The 27294-nt window shown below is 33.6% G+C and overlaps 1 protein-coding gene across 7 annotated transcripts in view; it reads left to right on the top strand.

The window, feature by feature from the left end:
• HLTF (helicase like transcription factor) overlaps positions 1–26414 on the top strand; it is a 45203-nt gene extending 18789 nt beyond the window's left edge. For 2 of the 7 annotated variants that reach the window (XM_039851736.1, XM_039851734.1), the window contains exons 14-25: positions 825–922; positions 7673–7816; positions 8669–8807; positions 9465–9600; positions 11091–11270; positions 14306–14430; positions 14922–15112; positions 17815–17940; positions 18276–18388; positions 18732–18912; positions 21497–21577; positions 24157–26414. In XM_039851736.1, coding sequence (XP_039707670.1) covers positions 825–922; positions 7673–7816; positions 8669–8807; positions 9465–9600; positions 11091–11270; positions 14306–14430; positions 14922–15112; positions 17815–17940; positions 18276–18388; positions 18732–18912; positions 21497–21577; positions 24157–24309 — 1667 coding nt within the window. In that variant the 3' untranslated portion in view covers positions 24310–26414. The remainder of the gene's footprint in view (positions 1–824; positions 923–7672; positions 7817–8668; positions 8808–9464; positions 9601–11090; positions 11271–14305; positions 14431–14921; positions 15113–17814; positions 17941–18275; positions 18389–18731; positions 18913–21496; positions 21578–24156) is intronic. The other 5 variants (XM_039851738.1, XM_039851737.1, XM_039851735.1 and 2 more) reach the window with 4 other exon arrangements.
• Positions 26415–27294: the final 880 nt, after the last annotated feature.

Here is a 27294-nt window from a genome sequence, read left to right as displayed (position 1 = left end):
TATAACTTACAAAGGATTAATATCTGGAATATGTAAAGAACTCTATACAGATCAGTTAGATAAATAATAGAACAGCCACTAAGAATATAAATGTACAATCTATGGAAAGAAAACCTAAAGATATACTACCTACAACTCTATAGAAATGTACAAGGAGACATAAAAAATAGTTTTCATTGATGCATTATTTTAGTGAAATATTGGAAATGTAAATAGTGCCTAGTAGGGGAATAGAAAATAAAATTGGAGGGTGTCCTTCCAACACTGACTTCCCCCAGAAGGAGTGAATAGAGAGAGAGAGAGAGAGTGCATCTAAGGAAGAAAAGCTGTATCTTTTATAACTTAATGTCAGAAGTGATGATATATCCTTTCGGTCACACAGACCAACCCTAGTAAATTGTGAGATGGGACTATATGAGGTATGACTCTCAGGGAGTGGATTATCATTGGGGGCCATCTCGGTGTCTGGCTACCCCATTAACTATAGTACAAATTCAGAAAACTGCATAAAACAAATGCTCATCTTAATGAATAGCTATGAATAACTAGTGACTATCAGGAGGTAGTCAAACTTTCCCCTCCCAATCACAGTCCTCTACCTCTCACCATAAATGGTCAGTGTCTGGGTATTTAGTTGTTTAAAGTGGCAAGGTAAAATCTAATTCCTGTTACTTCATCATAGAGGGAAACAGAAGTCCATCTGCTTAATTTTAATTCTTCCTAATTTCTCTTTTCATAGAGGTACATGTTGTTATCTCTTTATTGACTTCATACATATTTGAAAAAAAGCACCTAAAATCTGTGTCACTGATCCATTCTTTCAGGAGCATCTGCAGCGGAAGGTTCAAAGAAAACTGATGTCGAAGAGAGATCTAGAACAACACTGATCATATGTCCACTTTCTGTGTTAAGCAACTGGATTGTAAGTCTTCACAGCCTTTTAAAAATGAATAATTTATATTTGTCTTCTACAATAAGAAATAATCTGTTAATATGTCATTCATTAGGAGAAATATATTTGGTCAGCACTTTAAGTTCAAATAATTGTTAGGTGAATTGGAGTTATATTTGCTGAATTGAAGTAATTTTTCTTTGAAGATATACAGTAGAGAAAGAAACATTTTCAGTTGCTATAAGATTTGGTTTATACGTCTGCCCCTGCAATTTCTGTCCCCCAAAGTAGGAAATGTGTATAATTTAAGACCACCATATTTATGAACTGTTGGAACGTCTTCCAAGAACTCCACTAACAATAACTTTTTATAACAGCTTATAACATTTAATGAGCTCCTGTGTGCTCAGTTTTTTCCTAAGCTTTTTACATAGATTTTCTCATTTAATTTTCACAATTATTCTCACTTTCCAGGTAACCAAATTGAATCACAGAGAAATTATGTAATTTGCCTAAGGTCATTCAGCTAATAAATGATGGACCTACATTCTGACTGTAGAGTCTCTGCTTTTAAGGCTACCCACAAAAAAATGTGTGTGTGTGTGTTTTTCTTACAGATTACTTTTCTGTTCTGAAAACATTACTTTGGAGAGAAACTCTTTCTGTATTATGCGTAAGGAACAGCTTGGTTCTGTTTCCTTTCCAGTTAGAGCTTCAAGCTGCATGTTATAATGAAATAATGACTCTTAGAAGCACTGTAGTAGAGGTCACTGGATGTGAACTTCTATTCTTGTCACCTCAAAGGTTACCTGCCTTGGTCTTTCCTCTAATCTCAGAGGTGAAAGAAGTCTTATTCTTTGTGAGGCCAATACCTCAGTCTACACATTGGATTCCATCTCTTCCAGTCTTTGCATTTTATCTGTTATTTTTCCCCTTGCCTGGTTATTCAGTCTCTCCCCACTGGCTCTTTCAGGAAACATACTCAGATTTTTTTGTTTTAAAATACTTTCTCTTGATTGGCTCACCTTTAAGTTGCTACTCTTCTGCTTTCTTTCACTGTCATACTCTTAGGGTTTAATTTCTACTTTGTGCTCTTACTAACTCCTTAACTCATTGTAGTCTGGTTTCTGCCACTGGTTCTCTAAACTGCATTGGAAAAGATTAGTAGTTATTGTCTGTCAAATTCCGTGGCCTCTTAAATTTCTTCTTAACTTTTATGTAGCCTTGTCTTCTTTGACTCTTTATCTTTTTATTAAAGTTTTTCGTATTTTTTTTTAAAAATTACATCTGATTAGTGTGCCATTTTTCCTCTTAGGACCAGAATGAATTTTAGTTTGCTCTAGCTCTTTTTAAAATTCCAGCGAAACTATGCCTTTTCTTTTGATTTGTGATCCATCATGGGAAGGGCAGTACATGGATACTTGAATGACAGTTTCAGGATAAGGTTTACAAGTATTAGTGGAGGTATAAACAATAGAACTGATTCTTTAAGAGTTTGGGGTATGGATAAGTATTTTTAAAAATGGGTACTCAGTATTATAGTTTTATATTTGGAAAACAAGTTTTGGTAATAAAAAGTTTAGAAAGGAAACCATTACAAAATTTGCCTACTAAGGTTATGGTAAAACTGATTTTTAAAGGGATGAGGGATGGCTGGACATATAGGGATTCCGTGTCAAGATTTAGAATTTTACAATATCTCAGCAAGCTACTCTTTTCCTAGTCCCCAAGTAAATGACCTAGCACCCTACTGAGCAGGCTAAAACTACCTTATTTTCATGTCTTCATCTTTAAAAATGGGCAAGAATCTAGTTAAAGGAGTAATATACCAATGCCACTTCCACCACTTACATTTTCTGATATTTAGATAAATTATTTATTCTCCCAATGGAAATGAAATAATACCTATTTCTTCACACACACATACATACATAACATAGCAAAATGATTAGAAACTAAATGATATAGTTCTCCTTCTCCAGAAGAGTTAATTATCTTCTATTTCAAGTCTAAGCCTTCCACAAATATACTCTGTTCTGTTTGAAGGCAATCCCATTGATTCATTCATTTTTTTCCCCCCACCATATTTCTTGATAAAATTTTCTGCATTTTTCACCTTCATTCTTTCATGTTTTAGCCTCTCTTCTCAGTCTTTTTGCCTTATCTGTTTCAGGTTTTATTCTCTTTTCAAGCCTGCAGTAGCAGTTTTTGTTCTTGCCTTCTTTAGAAACTCTTTGTGAAGGCTTTCAGTGAGTGACCTCATTGTTGCTATGTCTAATGAGTTCTTTCTTTTCCTCTACCCTGGCTTTGTTTCCTTTTTCATCACCTTTTGTTAGATCTTAGGTTGTAAGTCATCTTTAAATCTTGTAAAGAGAGGGAATGAACATAAATTAAAAATTTAAATATTAATCTTGCATTTCTTCTTGAAACTTTGTTCTTTGGCCTTTCCCAAAACTTTGTTTGCTTCCCCAACTTTCTTACCACTGTTTTGTTCCACACCTATTTTCCTCCCATGGTTCCTATTTAGTTGGCCTATTTTGCCCCCTTAAAGCATAGTATTTTTTTTTAAGTATTATGAAAATTTTTAATGAGATCTTCATTTACTCATCTAGATTCAAGAATTTCAAAATTTGCTTTAGTTTTTTATTTTTTTGCTAGAATATTTTTTTAAGTTTATATACATTTGCTTTTTTCCCATGTTTATTGAAATATAATAGACAATTAGTTGCTTATATTTACATTGTACAAGTCAATGAGTTTTTTTCAATTCTAGTTGGCATACAATAATATACCAGTTTCAGTTGTATAACATAGTGATCAGAGATCCACATAACTCACAGAGCAATCACCCCACTAAATCTAATACCCCTCTTCCTCCTTACATATTTATTACATTATTAACCATCTTCCCCATGCTACACTCTTCATCTTCATGTCTATTCTGTAACTATCACTTTGTACCTCTTAATCCCTTTGCTTTTTTTTTTGTCCCCCCAACCCCTCTCCCATCTAGTATTCCTCAGAATATTCTCTGTATCTATGAGTTTATTTCCGCTTTTGTTGTGGTTGTTGTTGTTGTTGATTTTGTTCTTTACATTCCACATGTACGTGAAATCATGTGATACTTGTCTTTATCCGACCCATTTTATTCACCTCAATACCTTCTAGGTCCATCAAGGCAATATCTTTTTCCATCCCCTTCCTATTAGTCTGTGTGTGTCTTTTCATCTGAAGTGATTCTCTTATAGGCAGCTTATGTAGGGGTCTTGTTTTCTTATCCATTCAGCCACTCTATCTTTTGGTTGGAGCACTTAACTCTTTTCTATTTGAGGTACTTGTTAATAGGAATATAGTTGCTACCCTTCTTTATTCCTGTTTTTGATGCATGTTTTTTCTTCTTAAAGAAGTCTCTCCAACATTTCCTGTGATACTTGGTTGGTGTTGATAAATTCCTTTAGTTTATTTTTGTCTGGGAAGCTCTTTATCCACTCTAAATGATAGTTTTGCTAGATAAAGTATTCTTGGTTGTAGATCCTGGGTTTTCATCAAGTTGAATATTTTGTGTCAAGCCCTTCTATCCTCTATAGTTTCTTTTGAGAAATCAGCTGCCAGTCTTATGAGTGCTCCCTTTTAGGTAACTAACTGCTTTTCTCTTGCTGCTTTTAAGATCTTCTCTTTGTATTTAACTTTTGGCATTTTAATTAGGATGTGTCTTGGTATGGGCCTCTGTGAGTTCCTGGTTTTTGGGACTCTGAGCTTCCTGGGGTTGCATGTCTATTTCCTTCACCAGGTTAGGGAAGTTTTCCGTGATTATTTCTTCAAATAGCTCTTCAACGTCTTGTTTCTTTTTTTCCTCCTGGTACTCCTATGGCACAGATATTTTACATTTAATAGTGTCCCATAGGCTCCTTAAATTATTATTATAGTCTTGGCTTCTTTTTTCTTGCCATTCTGATGGAGTGTCCTTGGCTTTCCTTTCCTCTATATAAGTCATTTGATCCTCTTCTTTATTTACCTTGTTTATTTCATTTAATATTCTTCTCATCTCAGATAATGTGTTCTTCATTTCTGACTGGTTCCCGTTTATAATTTCCATTTTTATGTTTTTTATCTCTTTGTTAAAGTTCTCACTGAATTCATCTACACTTCCTATACATTCATAACCAGTGTTTTGAACTCTACATCTGTTAGATTGCTTGACTCCATTTTTCCTGGATCTCTGTTCTGTTCTCTCATATGGTTTCTGCTTCTTTTTCTTCCCATTTTGGCTGCCTTTCTGTGTCTGTTTCTATGTACTAAGCAAAGCTCTTAACTTTCCTGGTTTTATTAGTGTGGCTTTGTATAGTAGGTGTCCAGTGGCACAGTCCTGAGAGGGGTTCAGCTGAAGGCCAAGTTTAGCCCCAGCCTGTGCTCCTCCTGGGCCACTTGTTAAGATTTAGCAAGCAATCCACAGTTGCTGTGCTTATAGTTGCCTCAAAAGGTCACACCGTAAACTGGGGCCAGCTGCCACCAGTGTGAGTCTTGGCGCTGCTCAGCAAGGGCACCTAAGCAAGGACACAACTGGATGTGGCTTGGGTGGAGTGACCTCTGTCATCTAGTTTGATGATATCTTAGATATGGTGGTGCTACATCCACGCACTGGGAGTGCGGAAGGCTCAAAAGAGGAATAATGGATACTGCTGGCTCTTCTGTACAGAGCAAGTCTTGCCTCTGGCCCACACTCCTACAACTCAGTGCCCCCTGTAAGTCCCTAGTGCCCCCTGCACAGCCAGACTGTCGCTGGTGCTCAGAGCAAGCTGGTCTGTCCCTGCAAAAATTGTCTTGCGGGCTTAGCCCTTTTAAGAGGCGTCTGCTGCTGCTACAGCCTCCGTCCCCCTCAGCTGCTTGGGACTAGCCAGCCCAGTGTCCTCGCCCCACCCTACCTTCTGCCATTGCAGGGTGATTTCTTAGTTCTCTCCCTAGTTGTGTGGCTTGTTCATCTAGACCTCAGGTGATTTTTCTTGCTGTTTGCTCCTTGTTTCTGTCACAACTTTGATTTGGTCACCAGAGAGATGAACAGAGCCTCTTTCATCTTAGCCATTTTTTTTCTCTCCTAGGATATCCCAGGCATCATGTTATAATTCCCAATAGAAACAAGCCTGCTCTTTAAATATTGGTATTCTGTAGGCCTATTTTCTCATTGTACATGTTCTCCCTAGAAAATCTTACTTCATGTGTTGTCTGCTGATAAGTTTAAAATCTATATCTGCACTTGCATTATGAACCAGTCTTTAAATTTTCCTAGTATATTTCTCCAGTCAGTTATTCTGTAGTGATCAAAATTTTTAAATGTATAAAATAATAGTTACTTTATCTGTTTCTCATCCTTATACTTATTTCCCTCCTTTTTTAAACTTCCCTATATTTTATCACACAGTTCTAGGCAGTCATTTTAAGTATGTGGCTTCTTTGTTTTCTTTATGAAGATATCCCATATTTAATTAGTCCTCAAGTCCCATCAATCCTTATTAGTATCTTTCTTTCACACCTGTTTTTTTATTCTATTCGTAATGCTATTTTGGTTTAGGGCTTCATCTCTTTCCTAATGGTTTCCCAGCTGTCTTTCTCTCTTGTCTTTAATCTAATCATGATATATATTTTTTTCGTGATTAATAAAAAGACCGAAAAGAAGTTTTCAAAAACTGATTATGTCCTCAAAGAGGGCAGGAACCTGGTTTTACTTTTCTTTTCAGCTGTACAATCCTCTGGTTAATACCTGGCACATAGCAGGCATATAATGAATGAAAGTGGATACTGTGCTTGAATCTTTGCCTACATTCTTGAAAATAATTGGTTGTTCTTTTACTGCTTAATCTTCATATCATTAGGTCTATTTACTAACTGGAAACATTAAAGATACTTTGTGTTAAAATATTAAATTTTGAAAACCTAATTATTATTTTAAAGAAGCTTGGTTTTCCATATCTAAAAAGATATTCGCACACTGATATTTATAGCAGCATTATTCACAGTGGCCAGGACATGGAAGCAACCAAAGTGTCCTACAATAGATGATTGGCTAAAGAAGCTGTGGTACATATATACAATAGAATATTACTCAGCCATAAGAAGAGATGAAATACTGCCACTTGCGACAATGTGGATGGACCTCGAGATAATCATGCTAAGTGAAATAAGCCAGACTGAAAATGTTGAAAATCACATGCTATCACTTATATGTGGGATATAAACCTAAAAGCAGCAAACAAACAGAACCGACAGAGACACATGGACATGGACTATAGGCTAGTGTTTACTAGTGGGGTGCGGGAGGAGTGGGGAGGTAGACAGGGTATAGGAGGTCAAATATAGGGTTTAGGAAGAGGGTAAAGTGGATAAAGGGGATCAAATATATGGTAGCTGAAGGAAACACACGATAGAATATACAGATGTGAAATGATAATGTACACCTGAAAATTATATAATTGTATTAGCCAATGTTACCCCAGTAAACTTAATTAAAAAAAAAAAAAGAAGCTTGGTTTGTTTTTCCTCCTAAAAGTGAAGTGGCTGCTCATTGGTAGGACCAGGCAAAGTTTATACAATATGTTATTGTATATGTGTCAGTTTTTCTGACAATAAAATGATAATTAGTATTATTATCATTCTTATTTTAGTTTCAAGAAACTTGATCTTATGTAATTTTAGTGTGACACTACTACCAGGACAGTACTTTTTATATACATATTTAACCTGACACTAATCTGCTTATTATTCAAAATATTTCAAATTTTCTTTCAGGACCAGTTTGGACAACATATAAAATCAGATGTGCACTTGAATTTCTATGTTTATTATGGTCCTGATCGTATTAGAGACCCAGCCTTGCTTTCAAAACAGGATATTGTTTTGACCACATACAATATTTTAACTCATGACTATGGAGTAAGTATGCTAATACTCAGAGATTTTAAAAAATTAAATTTAAGAAATATGTTTCAGGTTTCTAAAGTGTTCTAAAATTCAGGCTTTATTCTTTTTTCTTTCTAAATACTTAAAAATAAATAGCAAATTGTGTTTTAATGTTTTGTAAATAAAAGGTTGCACTTTTAGATAATGTAAGAACATTTTTCATTTAGAACACTTCAAAGTTAAAATTTTAAATTTGAATTGTAACTAAGTATATATAACCATTTGTAAATGAATTCTATTTTTTAAATATTCTAGAATATTGTTTTTTATCACAATGATTTTATTGCCCCAGTACCAAAATAAACTTTTTTGTAGCTGAAATTTGTTTCCCAAGTCATTTAGAAGTGTAATTGTTGTTTGTCTATAATTTCATTTTTTAAGTTAAAATGTTTTTAAAATACCTTATTTTCAAAATTCTAGTGTTCTGATAAGAATGTTAACTTTTACCTAAAGAGAGTATTTATGTTATATTCATATAATTTTTACAATTGACAATTTTTATATCATCACTATGTTTCAGTCTGAGCCAGGTCACAGCAGATAACTAAATTACCTGGGTTTGAATGCTAGCTCTGCTACTTTCTAGCTGTGGTACTGTAAGCAACATATTTCACACCTGGTGCTTCAATCTTTCTCATCTGTAAAATAGGAGTAATAATACTTCATAAGCTTGTGAACATTTGATATTTAATGTATGTAGTTGCTTAAAGCAGTACCTACCAATAGTAAGTTGATTTGAGAGTAATAACTCATATTATTTATCAAATTACATAAAGTACAATTTTAATTTCCTGTGTTTTTAATTCACATGAAACATTTATTCAGACGAAAGGTGATAGTCCATTGCATAGCATAAGATGGCTAAGAGTGATCCTGGATGAAGGACATGCCATACGAAATCCAAATGCTCAGCAGACAAAAGCTGTTCTTGATTTAGAAGCAGAAAGAAGATGGGTATTAACAGGTAATGATAGCATTATACTTAAAAAAAAAAATTAACTCCCAAATATGTATGATTAAGTATGTTAGTGAAGTAACTTTGTAAACGTCAAGTGGCTATAAAGTCTGCTTTAAAATTAATCGTAGAAATCATTTAGTAAAATTTTTGATTTGTTCTTCATAATTTCCCATGAAATAACAACATTTGAATTATAGTTAATTTATGGGACAATCTTACTAGACTTATTTTTGAACATTGGAGATTCATTAGACATCTTAATTCTTCAATCAGAATCTTAAGTTTTCTGCTTCCCATCTTAGAGCCTGTTTGCTTTACTAGAGAATAGGAAAGAGAACATAAACTCAAATCAGTTTTTCCCTCCTTGCTAGTGCTGCTGATTTACAAATCAAAAAAGCACGTGTTCTTGATAAGGAGAAAGCTGAATTTGCTGGATCTGTGGTCTTTTTCTTTGTTAGTAAGGCAAGTGAGAGCTGAAATTTAGGGCAAAACTATATTTAGAGGTTACACATGTTTAAGAAAGGATTATAATATCAGCTTGATAGTGAGTGTGCCTAGTACAGAGTGCCCATTTTCAACTGTTGTCTCCTTTGGTTGGGCCAAATGACTATCCTGATTGGATATGCTGGTTATAGAGTTGTAACAATTTTCTGTTATTTTTAGGTACTCCAATTCAGAATTCTTTAAAGGACTTGTGGTCTCTTCTTTCCTTTTTAAAACTTAAACCATTTATTGATAGAGAGTGGTGGCATAGAACAATACAGCGTCCTGTCACAATGGGAGATGAAGGAGGACTTAGGTAAGTAAATTCATGACAAATGATTATTATTATCTACAAATAACTGTTAGCAACTTGAACCACTTGCCACTTTCATTACTGTTTTAACTTGACTTTTGGCTTTCCTCTCCAGAAAGTGTTTACAACTTCATGCCTTTGACTCTCAGAACCTAGTGATTCTTGTTTTGGGAGACAGATTTCTAACTACCACTAAAACACAAACCCTTCCGTCCTATGATTTTTGTCAAACTGAAAGGAGAGACAGGACTTTGTGGTCTTTGTATATTGCTATAACCCCTGAAACCACCATTAATAGATAAAGTAATGACAGGAAAAACATTGTATGCTCTGAGGGTCCAGTATGCACTAAATTTTTATAACGTATTTTGTATGTAGCTTTATATAGTGGTAATTGAATGATGGAATAATGTACAATGGCATCAAGAAGAGTTTTATAAAAGAAAGTTGTTTCTGGTGGAGACAGATAAAAGTTGAGAACATAAATAAAATTCAACTTATTGATAGCCATTTTGCAAGGTACTAGGCAAATGTGGTTTAAGTTTTTTGTCTAGAATATTGGTTTTCAAATAGAAGTTTGGGGATTCATTAGTGGTTTGTGAAATTATTTAAAAAGATGGCAGCTAGCATTATAACGAAATAGTCAAAAATTTAATAGCAGAGAGCATCACACATAGTAAGTACTGTTTAATGAAATGTTTGTGTTATAAGTGTATGTGCTTATGTTTATGTTTGCTAAATGAAGTAAACTGTATTTCTTACTGTGAGTTCTAGTGAAAATTAAAAAGCCACTAACCTAGTTTGCAAAACTGTCTACTTGATTCCCTAGATCCAGCTATTTAAATTATAATTTAAGGAATTGTATTTATATTTTAGTGTTAGGAAAAAACTTTTTTTAAAAAAAGAATTTCTATATTTCCTTTTATTCCGATATTGAGAAGGTAGTGTAAAGGTGTAGAACCTGGAAGGCATTTCTCCCTCTACTGGATTGTCAAATGTTTTTATAGTTATGGCATTCATTACTTTATAAAAATTATTTATTTATGTACCTTGATTTTGGTAATAGTGAAAATACTTTTTGAAGGTAAGATCTTATTTATATTTTATGATATTTAGTATAATACCTTGCACTTAATAAGCATGATAGGTGCTTATTAAGAATTTGAGTGTTGAATATGGGTGATGTATTTGAGGAACTGAGAAATAAAAAGGTTAGTGATTAGAACAAAAATGGGGAGAAAAGTTTAAAGATTCAACCATATGACAGATATTGAATTGAGGGCAAATGTCAAAGCATTTTGTTGCTATAATTTTCTGTTTGTAGATTATGTCTGTGATTATCAGATTGGGTAATACCCCAAATGAATGATTTTTAGTAAATCCTTTATTAAGGTTATAAAACAGTAATAGTTTAAAATATTCTTTTTTGTTCTTATTGAATTAACTTATATAGAAATAAAAGGTTATGTAATTATTCGTTTTATTTTGGCTAGGCGTTTACAGTCCCTAATTAAAAATATTACACTTAGAAGAACAAAGACAAGCAAAATTAAAGGAAAACCTGTTTTGGAGTTACCAGAACGTAAAGTATTTATTCAGCACATTACACTTTCAGATGAAGAGAGAAAGATTTATCAGTCTGTGAAAAATGAAGGCAGAGATACTATTGGAAGGTATGGAGAAAGAAAGCCATTTTAGAAAATAATTTTTATTTTCTTTGTTTCTCATTTAACTGAATATAGCATTTTTAAGATAAGTTAGCAGTAAAGTCTGAAGTATACTGAGATATACTTCGTCTGTATACTATCATCTGCTTCTTCATATTTAAACTACTTCTTATAAATTAGTAGTTAAAGTGGATGAATTGATATTGTAATTTACCAGGTAAGTAATTTCTTAAGATAGGGAAAAATTAAAGTTGATCTGAAATGGCAAGTTCTGAATTACTAGTCAGAAGACCTTGCTTGCTTCTCTATTCCGGGCTCTGTGTCATGAGGGTAGATGAAACATTGAGAGATGTATATATGTAGAGAAAGTAAACCTATTTCAGGACCAAAACTTTGGGAACTGCCCACATTCAAGAAATCAGAAAATAAAGAAAAACCACTTGTAGGAGATTCTATCAAGGAGAGGAGTATGAAGTAAAAGAAAACTGTTATAGAATCCTAGGAAAGAGCATAATCAAGAAAGAATAGTCAGTAGTGTCACATAGTGTAGACACTTTGAAAAGTTTATTTAATTTGGTGATTCAGAGGTTACTGGTGTAAACTATTGGAATAGTTTTACCAGAATGAGGTATATAGCCAAATTATAGGACTGAGAGGATTACAAAGAACTAGCCGCTATAGGGGTACACCATTTTTCACAAAGTTTGTAAAAGGAGGAAGAGTGAGACTAGTCAATAAGATTGATAGTTGTTTGCTGGATCAATTATTTGATAGTTTTATTTAGGTAACTGCCTTAAGAGGAAGAGGACACGGAAGAGAGTACAGGTACAAAAGAGAATAAAGCAAATCGGTAGAGAAAAGTGAAGCCTAGGTGGGAGTATATAATATCAAGAGCATAATCAGTGAAATATGAGACAAGGGTATGTATGAGAGAAGGGTAGGAAGTTGAGGAAAGAAGACTGGATTTCAGTAGTCATACAAAGGTAGGATTTTTAAGAGTGGTTGAGAGACTTCATGTAGTATTGGATTATTGGATGTCTTTAGAGGTTAAGTCAGTCTGACTTTCCAACAACACGTGGAAATCTGGGAATAGAAGTTGATGAAGTATATTAAAAGGACTGGGAATTGGTAGAAGGTGAGAAATTCTATCCAAGCAAGAGCATGTTTGATGTGAATACTCACAGGAACCAGAATGAATGTGAAACAAGTGAAGGCAGAACAGGGCTGAGAAAATAGGAGAATCTTCAAAACATAAGAACTTCAGTGAGTTTTAAAGTAAGTTTATTAGGAATTACAGATATTGAGAAAGATTATTTTAAGAAAGAGGTTTCAAAGCAGAGATTTCAAAGCAAAGAGGCACAGAGCGGTTTGGTAACTTGTACTGGTGTCACACAGCTAGTGAATGACAGAGCTGGTATCTAAACTCAGGCAATTTGGTTCTAGAGCTTGTAAATTTAATCTTTATATTGCCTATTCTCACATTCTTGAATATTTAGAAGTATTTGTTCCCATAATACTATTAGTTATAACAGATACATATTTACATCGCTTACCATGGTGTCGGCGGTATTCTAAATGCTCTGTATGTTTTAACTTTTTTAATCCAACAGTCCTATGAGGTATTTATTATTACTATGCCACTGTCAGCATTCACATCAAGACAGAGTTTAAGAAACCTGTCCAAGGTTTCTTAGTTAAATTGGAAGAATCAGGTTTTGAACTCAGACAATCTAGCTCTATTAGAGTCTGTGCTCTAATAATTAGGCTAAATTTCTTCTGTTGCCTGAATACTTAAATATCAGATTGGTTTAGTGTATAATTTTGGATCATCCATTCTTCCTTCAGAATCTGTATTGTCGTTGTTCTTCTGGACTTTATATCGAATGTTTCTGTGGGAAACCCTGACCTTTTTTGGAAAGTTTTCTTTAAATATTGTTTTCTGTTCCATTTTATTTCTCTCTGTGTAAACAAAGATGTTCTTTGTTTTTCCATATATATTATTCAACTTCAGTTCTTTACATCTTTCTGTTTAATTTTGCTTTTCTCTATCCTGTTTCCCACATTCTTTCCTATGTTTTTATCAGTGGCTAGTCTCTTTTATTCTGGTTTCAGTGTGGCTTTTATCTCTGATGGTTCACTTTTCTCTTTTACGCTCTTGAGCTATGCTGGCTCATCTTTATTTTCTTTGCTGTTTTACCATACCTTTTTGAAGCTCTTTGTCTCTGATTTAACCTGTTGGATTTTCTTTTAGGAGAAATTGTTTTATTGAGTGGTGTTAAATTATGGCAATATTCGTGGTCCTGATTTTTATTTGCTCTTTGGCAACATTTTTCTGATGAGTTTTCTTTCACTGTCATTTGTTCTCCCTCTTGCTCTTTGCTGGTTATGACTTATATTTGAATATCTTTAGTTCTTTCTGGATTAGCAAGAGATTCATATGAAGGAGATGGGATCATACCTGTGCCCCAGGCTAGCAGGATGTATCCCTGTTTATGACTCAAGGTTACATGGAAGTTCTTTTAGGTTTCGCTTGTGCTCACATAACAGAGACCAGAAGCTTTAAGATTCCTTACAGTGTGGAATGCTATGCCATAGTCTTTTTTGAAAACACAGGTCTGTGTGTTGTTTTCTTATTCAGTTTGCCTTCCCTCCTTCTTGGTGTAAAACTTTTCCAGGGGAAGTTGACGCCATCAGTCGTACATGCTGTTTTTGTGCATGAGAGAAGCTGATTTTCCCCTTGGGGCATGCCATCTATTTTGAAGAATTGTGTCTGGAAGGTCTGTTTGAGATCTGTAGTCATATCTCTTGGCATCTTCCTATCTTAGTTATACTGCAGTCAGCAGCCATTTCTTATAATTTTGCTTAATTTTTACAAATCTCTCCTGGTTTCATTAAAGATAACGTTTGCTCTTCTGTTCCTTATTCTTGTTTTGATGTGATTTCCAGAGAAGAGAACAATGCCATTTTTATTTGACTGTTAGAATATGAAATTTTGTTATGTTATTTAACATTTCATAATATTTTAACATTTTTACCTTAAGGTATTTTAATGAAGGGACTGTGCTTGCACACTATGCAGATGTCCTGGGTCTTTTGCTTAGATTGCGGCAGATTTGTTGTCATACTCAGCTCCTTACAAATGCAGTGTCTTCCAGTGGTCCCTCAGGTAGGTAAATATGATTGGTTTACACCATTATATTTGTTAGACATATTTAAATAAGAATGAGAAATTTTTCATATGCCTTAAATTTAGTTTGTTATTTGTCAGATAGACATTGTTTTTAGTATAGGACTCAACTGGGAATGTACCCAAGAGTTCTCTTACCAATGGAATGGGATATTAATGAGATCTTCCAGTATTTCCACTAATAGACACACTTTATGTATCTATCTATCTATCTATCTATCTATCAATCATCTATCATCTATCTATCTACAGTAGAAAAGTTTTATTAGAAGGGAAAAGTACACTTCAGAAGTGGAAGTGGGCCTGAGCAAGAGAAATGTGGCTCAAAAGGCCAGGATTTCAAATTTAAACCATGCATTTTGCCTATGATAGAAAAGGATTAAAGATTGCTCAAGCAAACTTTTTCCTGTATATAGAAGATTAACTTGTCTAGTCATATTACAAAATTTGCTCTGAAATTAATTTTTCAGCCTTTTCTCTAGGAAATGATACACCCGAAGAACTACGAAAGAAGTTAATAAAGAAGATGAAGTTAATTCTGAGCTCAGGTTCCGATGAAGAATGTGCAATTTGCTTGGATTCTTTAACAGTTCCTGTCATAACACATTGTGCACATGTCTTCTGTAAACCCTGTATTTGCCAAGTCATTCAGAATGAACAGGTTAGTTTTATGCTTAGTACAGATTCAGTGTTTGATGGAGTGGTGCAACCAGTCTTGAGTGTAATGAAAACTCAAGTTCAACAGCCTAGAAGGAGCTTTATGCTTGGATTAACTAATATATCTTTCATGGTTAATTATATCAGTATTTAATAAGTGATATATTTCTTATAATTAAACCTTTTTAACGTAAAAAGATACCGTATTTTTGGAGGCATGTTTCATTCAATATCCTAGTTCTACTGATGGTTTACATCATCACTGTCCAATAAATAAGTCAATAATGTGAGACCCAAAGGTACTTTTAAATTTTCTAGTAGAAACAAATGAAGTTAACTTTTTTATCCAGTATATCTAAAATATAGAAATAATTGATTAATTTATTTTTTCCCTGTAGGCATGAGCTTTTTTTTACACCAGCAGCCTCTAGTGATTGAGGAACAGGGCCTCAGCCAGTGAAGTGCCCCTGGTAGATTGGCAAGGGTCAGGGGCATGGGAAATGGCCCATGCTGCAAGATCATGATGGAGACCTCATGAGTTGAGGCATCTACCTCAGGCTGTGGAGGTGTCTCTATGTTGCCTCCAGTGGAGGTCTGAAATAAATACCATGAAGGTGTGGGGTTGGGGGAAGACAAATGCTGGGAGCTACAAAAAGGAATCAGACCACAGCTGTGTAGGGTCCTGGCAGGAAGGCAGGTCTAAGTATGAGGCTTCAGTGAGTTTTGCAGTGGAGGCAAAACACCCCTCTCCCCCAGCTGTGGAGTGGGATGGTCCTCCAGGTGGGGTTCCAGGATACCAGGGGTTCTTGATGAGGCCTAGAGGGCCAGGAATATCCAACTACATCTGCTCGAGATCCAAACATTCAGGCACCCCTGGGGCAAAAGTGGGAGTTGGTATAGGGACTGTGATAATTTGGGGTCATTGGCCTGAGTCACCCAAGGGGAGGCCAGGGCTTTGCATTTTGGAGAAGACAACTTATTTCATTTAGAAGTTGCTGACAAGGGGATGGATGCTATATCCTCGATTTGGCCAGGGTCATGTCCTCCTCAGAAACAGCCCTTTGGCCACGAGTTCTTCCCAGAAACATCCCTTCTCCTGGGAACAGAGTGTCCAGCTAAGGGAGCTGCTCTGGCCTGCCCAGGGGGGACACTTAGCTCTGGAGGGTGGAGGGTGGGGCCCTGGAGTTTCAACTGTAGCTAGGGAGTTGAGGGCAGGATGAAGGGCTTCCAGCCACCCCCCTACAAAGGCCTTCTCTCTTGTAGAGGTGGGGGCTGGGCTCCTAGGAAGCCTGTCATCCATTGGGGCAGGTCAGATTTCTATGGTTGTGTTTATACGGTTCATTTGGTGTTAGGGGTCACCTGGGGTAGGGTCCATGAGCCCACCAAGCAGTCAAGGGAGTTCTGTTGTCAGTGGCCTCCATCCCACAGAGCAGACAGGGACAGGGCATAGCCAAGTCATGTCCTGCTAAGAGCATTAGGAAGAGAAGCCAGTATGACTATCCTCTACCTCCCCCTCCAAGTCCATGGCCTCATGGCAGGCTGCCAGGTGCAAGAGTCTGTGGGAGCCTGGTCACAGCTGTAGTTGTAAGCAGAGGCTGACGTTGGTTGCTCTAGGATGCAGCGGCCAGGGATGCCCGGATTCCAGCCTTTTGTGCCCATGGCACTTACTGACCATGCCATTGGAGCTGCATACTTGGGTCTTCACAGGCACCACAGTCACAGGAGCTACTGCAGTGTATGTTTGTTGCCCCCTCCTCCAGGGCAGTATAAAAATTATTAATGAAATACTTTACATGATTTTTTAAACTTAAATGTTCAAAATCCAGTGTTATTGTACTCTTATAGCACATCTCAATTTGACTTTGCCACTTTTCAAGGACTTAATTGCTGCATGTGGTTGTTGGCTATTGATTAAGATAGGTCTTATGTTTGATAGAATTTTTTGAAGTAGAATAATCTTTTAAGCATTTCTTCAACTGAGGTAAACTTTTTAAAAACATTTTTGATATGTGATATATATAATAAAAAATGCACAAGTCATGATTGTATAGCTCAGTGAATTAAGAATTAAACACATCCATGTAACTAACTACCTAGACTTTCTTGTGTCCTCTCCTAGTCATTTATGCTCTCCCTCCTCTTTAAAGGTAATCTCACTATACTGACTTCTAACATTGTTTCAGTTGCAGAATCTTTTTTATTATAATGGTATTTGATATATAGTTATTTAAGAAATAATCTTATTATCATGTCTTAGTACAAATGGACACAACAGATACTTCTTTGAATGAACCTGATAGGATTTAACAAATCTTGACTGGTTCACAGGCCATCAAGAAAGAAATTTTTTTCCTTCTAAATAGTTCCAACTAGTTTGCTATATTGTAGTTAGGTTCGAGAAACTGTTATTCACAGTTTTATTACTTGTCTGCAAATAGTATAATATTTATGTCAAGCTCTTGTTGCTGGTCAAGATCATGCACTTTTGCTCTTTTTCACCCATCCCACTTAACCACATTAGAACATTATATCTATCTGGAGTTCAGCATGTACAGTTTTCTCTCAAATGGATGAATCTAATAGAAGTTTAATAAAATACTAGCTATTAGAGATAGAGAATTTAAAATACTTTTTAAAAATTTTAGGCAAATTTTTATTTCAATTCCTTTGATAAGTATCATTCATACTTTGTTCTTTCTTATATAGCCACATGCTAAATGCCCTTTATGCAGAAATGATATACATGGTGATAATTTATTAGAATGTCCTCCAGAAGAATTGGCTTGTGACACTGAGAAAAAGTCTAACATGGAATGGACATCCAGTTCAAAGGTAAAATACACATGCATAAATATTTGAGTATTTGTTTTGTGTTTATATAAAGAAATACTATATGTAAAAATAATAATTATGCTTTTAATTTTGTCATTTGAATATTATACTCTGTTGATGGTTATTGGCTTTCTTTAAATTTTTGGTGGTAGATTTCAGAGAAAAGAAAGGTTTCAGATTATGATAGTATTCATTCAGTCTTAATTTTAAAAAGTTAGTGGTCTTTTGCATTTTAGGGAAATAACATGGCAGCACCTTTCTCTTCATAATAAAAAAATTTGGATGCATTTTGCCAATTCAAAATGGAATCTAATGGGTGTCCTAATTTTTTTCAGATTAATGCCTTAATGCATGCATTGATTGACTTAAGAAAGAAGAACCCCAACATAAAAAGTTTAGTTGTTTCTCAGTTTACGACGTTTCTGTCTTTAATAGAAACACCACTAAGGTAAGTTCAACAGTGTTTCTCACTTTGAGTAAAAGGATTTTTACGTAAGTGTTTTGATTTGGATAGCAAAAAAATATTTTTGTTTTACCAGTTTTATTTATTTCACTATCTAAAATAACATTTAAAGTCGCAACAAAGAATATTTCCTGGGATCAAGGGTTTTTAAAGATTAAGTTCTGAATTGGAAAAAAATTGTCTGTATAGTCTGACATATTGGTAGATGGTTTATAAATATTTGTCAAAATAAATGAGTAAATTGGTTGAATGAAGACATTGTAAGTACTTAACATGTTTTGTTTATAGTATAAGAAGTGTTGCTTGTCTTGTTTGTCCCTTCCATTAGAGCTTCCGGATTTGTGTTTACTCGTTTGGATGGTTCAATGGCCCAAAAGAAAAGAGTTGAATCCATTCAGTGTTTTCAAAACACTGAAGCCGGATCTCCAACTATAATGCTTCTATCCTTAAAAGCAGGTGGAGTTGGTTTGAATCTCTCTGCAGCTTCTCGGGTGTTTTTAATGGATCCAGTAAGTAGTTTGTAGATTTTGTGGTATATTATTATTTTTTCTAAAAAAATAAAGAATAAAAACTATTTGGTAAATACCTTCATAGTTATAATTGATTGTGAAAATGCCTCAGACAAACTTTAGATAACTTATTAAATGTCTATCAAAGGCTTTCTCAAATGTATATCAAATGGAAATCTCACACCACCTTTATGAGGTAGATCTTGTTATTCCTATTTAGATGAGGAAACTGAAGCTTAGAGAAGTAAAATAACTTGTCCAGCCTCACACAGCTATAATATGCAAAGTAGGATCAGAGTCTTTGTCCTTAAGTACTGTGGTTTTCTACTTCTCTATTTAGAGAATACATTTCTATTAACTGTATGCTTTAAGGGTAGTGGGTTCATTCATTTGTCCAACATACAATGAGATCCTGCTTTGTGTCAGGAACTCTTAAAGGCATTCTGAATCTGGCTATAAACAAGATCAACAAAGTAGCTACCAGCATTGTCCTGATGGTCTCAAACTTTAATGTGCAAAGGTATTGGTAAAATGTAATTTCTGACCTCTTTCCTCAGAGATTTAGTAATTATTGAATGAAACCCAAGAAGCTGCATTTTTATAGGTGATTCAGGTGCAGGTGGTCCAGCATCACAATTTTAGAAACAATATCATTACTGGAATGATTGCGGTAAATTTTTGTGTCTAATACATACAGTGCAACCACTTATGGTCGTACAATACAGGCCTAGGGGTAGATTGGGAGCTAAAATTTACTCCGAACTTTACTCACCTAAGTGGGTGACCTAGAGCTGCATCCACACAAGAACACCTTTTCATAATTGCACAAAGGGGCTGGTTTGGGCTGGAGGCACTAACTCAATTTTGAATTTGCACTGGGTACTGCTTGGGCTAGAGGCAACCCTGTGCTTTTTGTGTGCATTCGCAGATTTAAAATTTGTTATAGCTTGTTACCTAAAACTCAGAAAATTTATAACAAAGAAATTTTATTGAGATACAAATTTGAGTTATTCTGGTTGGGCTATGCAGTTGATGCATGTACCTGTTTCTGGCTTTTTCCTCACCTGAGGGTAACTTTCCAAGTAAGATTACAACCAGGGCCATATTTAGGTATTCACATTAATATCATCGGTGACAGTGGTCTGTTGTATTTTCTTGCTTTAGTTCTGTGGATGTATTTTTAAATCTTTGTTAGAGTTGTAGTATTTTATGGTTATTATAAAAATATTCATTGTAACTACAGATTAACTTACATAGTAACCCAATGAAAATCGTAGAAGCTGATTTTTGGAACAAATTCCCAAATTATTTTTTCCTTTGGCTATAATCTCAGTACTTAATAAGGAAGGGGCTGTTCATACCAAATAGAGTAATTTAATAATATTATTAAGTTGATTAGAAACTAAACTTTTTAGCAGTTATAGTTCAAAAAAAAAAACTTGTAGAGTGTTTTAACAGTTTTGTAGTAAGTTGTTTGAGCATTTTAAACTTTCAGATATTGTTTCTAACTTTAAAACAAAAGCCATGTCCCAGAAAAATAAGATTCAATCAGAAAAATTTGAGCATGAAAATCTTTTACCTTATTGTGTAAGAGTTAAGATTCATTTTGATGTTCCATTAGGAGCTTTTGATAAAGCTAATTGCTTCCTGCATCACTCATGTGGGAATGGGAGCTATCAGTTTTATAATGAGATAAATTTGATTCTTGGTAATCATACTATATGTATTATTGCCAGCTTAACATAAGGTTCCTAGACAAAATATAGGCAACAGAAAGGAACATTTTACCTGAGCTCTTGGTATAATGGTTTCAAAATGTGTCCAATTGTGAAATACAAAATATTCACAAAGTATTATTATCTGTCAGTTTTAGAAAATCATAAGCTGAATATGTTCTTAAATCTAATTCCTATATCAAAAACAACCCAAAACTCAAATTACAGCAAGTTAATAGTAAATTCTCCTTTTTCCCTGATCCCAAGGGAATTTTAAAAAGAAAGACAGAAACAGCCTAAGAAGTATAAATCATACTATACAGTTATCTACCTATGGATTTATAATTTTGTTTCTATTTTCAGGTGGTACTTTGCCATATAAATGTTCCTTGCCCCTGAAATACCCTGTTTTGAGCTTCAAGAATTATAGTTTAAAATTTAACAGAGAACACTTTTTCATAAATGGACCCAATTACATATCTTTTCTGATACAAATAAGTTATGTAAGAAGATATGTAAACTTTGTTTTCTCTGTTAAGCAGACATAGATCAACTTTAAAATGGAAAAAAAAAAGCAGAAAGGTATTATTTTATTGATTAACAATCATCTATATTGTGTGCTTTCTATGTCTCAGGCCCTGTATTAGATACTAAAAGCAGTGGAGTGAAATGACAGGGCACCTGCCTAGCATAGCAGTTATTTGGAATATGGGGGAAGTGTGGGGTTTTTTTTTTCCCCCAGAGCATTTATAATGTCAGTACTTGAATTCTGTTAGAAAAATTTCAGTCAGTAAAAGATAAAGAATACTGAAATGGAAGAACTTGGGCAGATCACCGTGGTGATAAAGCAACTCATGTTCCATTGTTAGGCCTGGAATCCAGCTGCTGAAGATCAGTGCTTTGACAGATGCCATAGACTTGGCCAGAAGCAGGAAGTTATCATCACAAAAGTGAGTTTTAAGCCATATATTTTTAAAATTAGGTCGATAAGAGTTTTTAAGTTATACAAATAATGCATGAATATATTATTGTAAAAGAAAAAAAATAAAATTATGCAAAGCAAAATATGATCACTTCTGCTCTTTAGAGAAAACTGCCATCAGTAGTTTAATATATGCTATTCAACGTCTCTTTCTTGATGTTTACATACATTCATTCTTATGTGTAGATCTCTTTTTAAAAATTTCATTTATGATAACTGGGATCATACTTTATTATTCTGCAACATGTTTTTTTTTTCCTTCCTTAACAAGATGTATTGGAAACTTCCACATAAGTGCATCTAGATCTTCTTTTTTTTTTTCCTATTGTGGTAAAATAGACATGCCATAATAATTAAAATATTTAAAAATATTTTTAAGTGTACAGTTCAATGTTAGTAAGTACATTCACATTGTCATGTAGTCATGACCACCATCCACCTCCAGAACTTTTCATCTCTCAGTGAAACTCTGTGTCCATTAAATAGTAATAACTCACCATTTCTTCTTCCCCCCAGCCCCTGGCAACCGCCCTTCTACTTTCTGTCTCTATAATTTGACTACTGTATAAACGCATTCTTTTTAACACCTGCATATAGATATATCGTAATTTAACCAGTCTAATTTATTTGCTAATAAAAAAGTGCCATATGAGCATTATATTACATGCATCTTTCTGCATATATATAAGTATTTCTTAAAGATAGGTTAAGAAAACTAGAATTCTAATTTATGATTTTTATTAGCTGTCAAGTTGTTTTCACAATAGGCTTTATGATGTAAATTTATGCTTATTGTGATGGTCAAAAAAGTGCTCTTCTAATTTGCATTTACCTAAGACCTTGAGTATATTTCACATATCTGTTGTATTTTTTTCTATGAATTGCTTGTTTACATCTTTTGCCTAGCTTCTTCAGAAAGTGCTAATACAATATTATAGTATAAAGTATTCCTTTTATACATTCTAATTTTAAATGTTTTATTATGTATATTGGAAATGGTTTATTCCAGGCTGTTCCTTACCTTTGAACTTTATGTGCTTTTTATCATGAGAGGGTTTTAAAATTTTTATTGTTTGAAACATGCCAGCCTTTTTCTTTATATCTTTTAGATTTTAAGGTCTTACTTAGAACCGAAGTCTTTATCTTCAGATTTTAAAAAATGTCCTATATTTATTCTGATTCTTTAGAAATATTTTGTCTTTTGTTTGTGATTCATGATACGGTTCTAATTTTATTTTTTTCAAATAAACCATTTGCTCATCACAAATTTTTTGTTTTTGAAAAGTCCATCCTTTTTTCCTTCTGATTTGAAATGTCACTTTTTTCATAAACTAATTCATATATATTACATGGGACTCTTATGGACTCTATTCTGTTCCCTTGATATCTTTTCTTATTCCTAGGGCAATATTACTGGTATAACTGCTATGGTTTTATAAAGTATGCTTGGGTATCTAGTAGAGCAAAGTGCTCTCATTACATTTCTTTTTGAAAATTGTATTACTTATTACTATTTATTCTTGAATTGAACTGTTTGATATAGTTTACCAAATCTCATTTAAGAATCGTGTTTGGGAGACCATGCCAACTGGGAAAGAACTCTACACATTTGAATATAGCTGATGTTGAATAAAGGTTAACTGACTTAAAAAAAGAATCTTATTTGGGATTTATTGAATTTAAGATTAATTTGAGCACTGTCTTCTTTATAAAAGAGTATACCCATTCAGGGACATAGATAGTATCTCTCTATTTAGTCTTTTATGTATTTCAGTAACATTTTATAACACAGCTTTAGTTATTACAGTAACAGTAGCTTCTTATACAATATTGAATAGTAGTAGTGATAGTAATTATTCTTGACCTGTTTCTCTGTTGGGAATCCTTTTATTGTTTTACATTAAGTACGTTGTTCTTGGTGTTTCTTGAAGATGCCTTTAATAAGGCTGAGGATGTTTATGTCTAGATTAATGAAGATTTTATCAGGAATAAATGTTGAATTTTATCAAAGGCTTCCTAAGCATCTGTTGAGATAATCGCTTTTCTTCTCTAATTTTTTAATGTTATGAATTATACCAGATAAAAGCTCATTCTTGCATTTCTGAGAAAATCTCATTTGGCTTTATAAATATAGTGCTAAATTTATTTTGTAAATATTCCAGTTACGGAGTTGCCTATAGTTTGCTTTTCTGTGTACTGCTCATATCTGATGATGGGGTTTTAAAGGTGTAATTTGTGTGTTTATGGCCATATATATGCTTTATAGAGAAAACCATATTGAGTGCTAATGGGAAGCAATGTTCATCTCTAGTTATTATATCATATTATAAATATTCTCACTAAATATTCAGGAAAAAGGAGTTAAAATGTTTTCTAATATATTATTGACCATTTTTGAAAGCTATATAATACTGTAAGAAAGCAGATTCCTTTATAGTAAACCAACATTTTCATTCTCAAATTTTCATTTTTTTACATTAAAGATTTCAAATATTGTGACCTGAAAAGTACTTAACCAATTTAACTTTTTTTTTTTTCTTTTTAAAGTTTATAGTGAAGGACTCTGTTGAAGAAAATATGCTGAAAATACAAAACACAAAGAGAGAACTTGCAGCTGGAGCCTTTGGAACTAAAAAAACAAACGCTAACGAAATGAAACAAGCTAAAATTAATGAAATTAGAACTTTAATTGATTTATAATTTGTGGGATTTTGGTAAGGTCAATTTGATCAGACATACAGAAGTTTGGGAAATAAGAAAAATACAGTTTTAGAAATGAGATCTAATATGTCTTCTAAAAGGGGCATATTTTATATCAGTAAAGAGGTATTACTGATACATAATTTCTGCTATATATAAACCTATTTTTAATACTTCAAATAGCAATAAGTTCTCTTATATACTGTGGCCTAAAATAATTTTTTGAGGAAAAAAATACTTTGTTATTCAACTTTTCATAGTATCTCTGTTGAGTATTTTCATATATCTTCCACATACTCAGCTTTTTCATATTTCAAGTAACGTCAAACCTTTTATACTTTTGACCAAATAGTTATTTTCTATGTTGGACACATTTGCTTTTTCACCAAAGCTTCCCATTTGTGATGCAGTGGATTCAACAGTCCTTAAAAAAGATTAGTACATACACAGACCATATAAGAGATTGATTTTTTTTTTTTTTTTTTATGCCTACAGCACCCGTCTTCCTAGGTGGTCTCCCATCCAAGTACTAACCAAGAGATTGATTTTTTATTGGACTTTCGAAAACCATATTTGCATTTCAGAACCAAACCTTAAAATGTGAAACCAAAGTCCAGATTAGTAAGTTTTTTTTTTTTACAGTTTTATTGAAATATAATTCACATAAGTAACTTGCAATTTTATGTTCATGAAAAATATTAGGGACTGTGTTAGACCACTATTATCTCCATTTTAGTCAGGTGGTACTGTTCATTGTTTAAATGTAACTTGGTATGTTAGTGTGTAAATACAGTCTGTGGGGGTAAGAGGGAACAAATTCTACCCAATTTGATTTGAATATTTAAATTATGGAATTGCTGAATAGATATTTCTATATATAGATAATTTTTATTTATGTAGGATTTTTTTTGAAATAACTTTATAAAGTTTTATAATTCAGAAGACTACTATTTGTGAGAGGCGTGATATCTGGATGACCCCCAAAATCATTTTAACTCTTAAAGACATGTTAATTATGAATGGAAAAATTTCTTTGCTATTATATTTAGAATCAGAATTTGATTTTGGTCCTTCAGTAGTTCATCCTTACATCTTTTTGTTACTTTTAATTAATCATCCTTTTGTTACTTTTTTGTTAATAATCAAACTCACAGTAGTTGCTACAGAATTCTTGATGATTGAGTCACATTTAAAACAAATAAGCTATAATTTAGCAGTTAGGTTAAGAAGTTGGTGGTATTTTTTCCTTAAGGGAATTTTTTTTTTTAATCCAAAGAAGAGATTACTTACTATAACAGGAGAAGCTTGATACCTAATGATAGAGACTTAAGAACACCTTATATTTTACTTACTAGTGTTAGAAGTGACTTGACTGAAAGATAGGCGATTGGAGGCAATGTTGTGTTCTAGGGCACACATCTAAGGTATGTGTTAAATCTGTCAACAGCTAAGTCCTCCCCTCCTTGTGCCCTGTCTCTTGCTCCAAGGAAACTGTAGGAAGAATCTTTTGCCCAGTCCCTTTTCTTTTAGCAGCAGGTGAGGCAGAGGGCTGATGAAAAGGACCAATAGGACTTTCTGCAGGGATGAGCGTGAAATAATTTGGAGTTGGTTCAATAGCATTAGGAGCAATAGAGAAGTTCTTTACCTTGTAGGAATAACATGCAAAAAATCGGGTTGATCAGCATCTCATGAAATACAATACGTAGGTTCTCTATATAGCAGTATTCCAGAGAGGTTAAGTACAAAGTTTTCAACAAAAAATACCACCATCTATTTGCTTACAAAAGTGAAGACTTTGCTTGCTTCTTTACCCAAATATTTACAGATTTGTGTTTTAAAACATATTTATGATGATAAATTGGGCAAGTGACTAAAAATATACCTGTTTTTGAACAGTTCCATTATGGTGTTAAAAAAACAAATTTAATTCATCCTAAGAAAATATATAAACCACTGGAATGAAAAATTCACATTATACTATGCTGTAAATTCTGTTTCATTATTATGTAGAATGATAGCTTTAGAAATATCTCAGACATTGTATTCCACTTGTTCAAACTGGATTTTGTTTTACATTTAAAATCAATAAAAATTTCAAATATTTATTAGCTTTCTCAGTGCCATAATTTTAATGACTTTTTCTTTAGACAATTTAATCTTTCATTAATATCACACACCTATGAAGATGTCTATCTTACATATGTATATTACATGTCTGTATTACATAATTATTTGATTTTTACTGACAGTACATAAAATACTATGAGTAACAATAATTTACTTATATTTTTTATTTTGCTCAATTTAACTGGTTGAATTTCTTACTTAGAAATCAGTGTATATAATTTCAAAGTTTATGTTAAATGTCTTGATTTAAAACATTGGTTTCAATTTTATTTCTCCTCTGCCAGAAAAGGAGGAGTTGTGCTAACTTACGTATAGTGGTATTTCTATATAGCACACACTCTGCACTGTAGATTTAGCCCTAATTATATCTCTAGGATTAGAAATAGTTAATCAAGAAAATAATGTTTATTATCAGTGAGTACAGATGAAATTATCCTCAGTGTATTTTTTTTCTTTTTATTGGGGGATGTCAAAGGCATTGGTGTATTTTTTCTTCATTTTAATTTATAGTACTTGCCAAAGTTCTATTCACTAGGATTTGGAAGATTCATTAAAAACCTGAGGACAGATTTTATGTTGGGCTTATTAACAAGAACTCAAATGTTTAACCTTAAGTTTTTAACTATATTAACTTTATAATATTTGCAAAACATGTAATACAACATCTTTCTCTCATTTAATTCATTGGCAAGTCTATAGTAACCTTCCTTACAAGTTCTATATTCTGGAATTTGGTACCTCATTGTGTGGTACCTTCTGAATAAAAACAGCCAAAAATACTAGTAGCTGTGAATGATTGGGATGCTTCCCTGCTTTAATGCCTACTTCAAAGGGAAAACTCTGTTGATTAGAAACACT

Source organism: Pteropus medius, unplaced genomic scaffold, assembly GCF_902729225.1.
Source record: "Pteropus medius unplaced genomic scaffold, Ma_sr-lr_union100, whole genome shotgun sequence".
NCBI classification, from domain to species: Eukaryota; Metazoa; Chordata; class Mammalia; order Chiroptera; family Pteropodidae; genus Pteropus; species Pteropus medius.
This window is presented reverse-complemented; position numbering and strand designations above follow the sequence as displayed.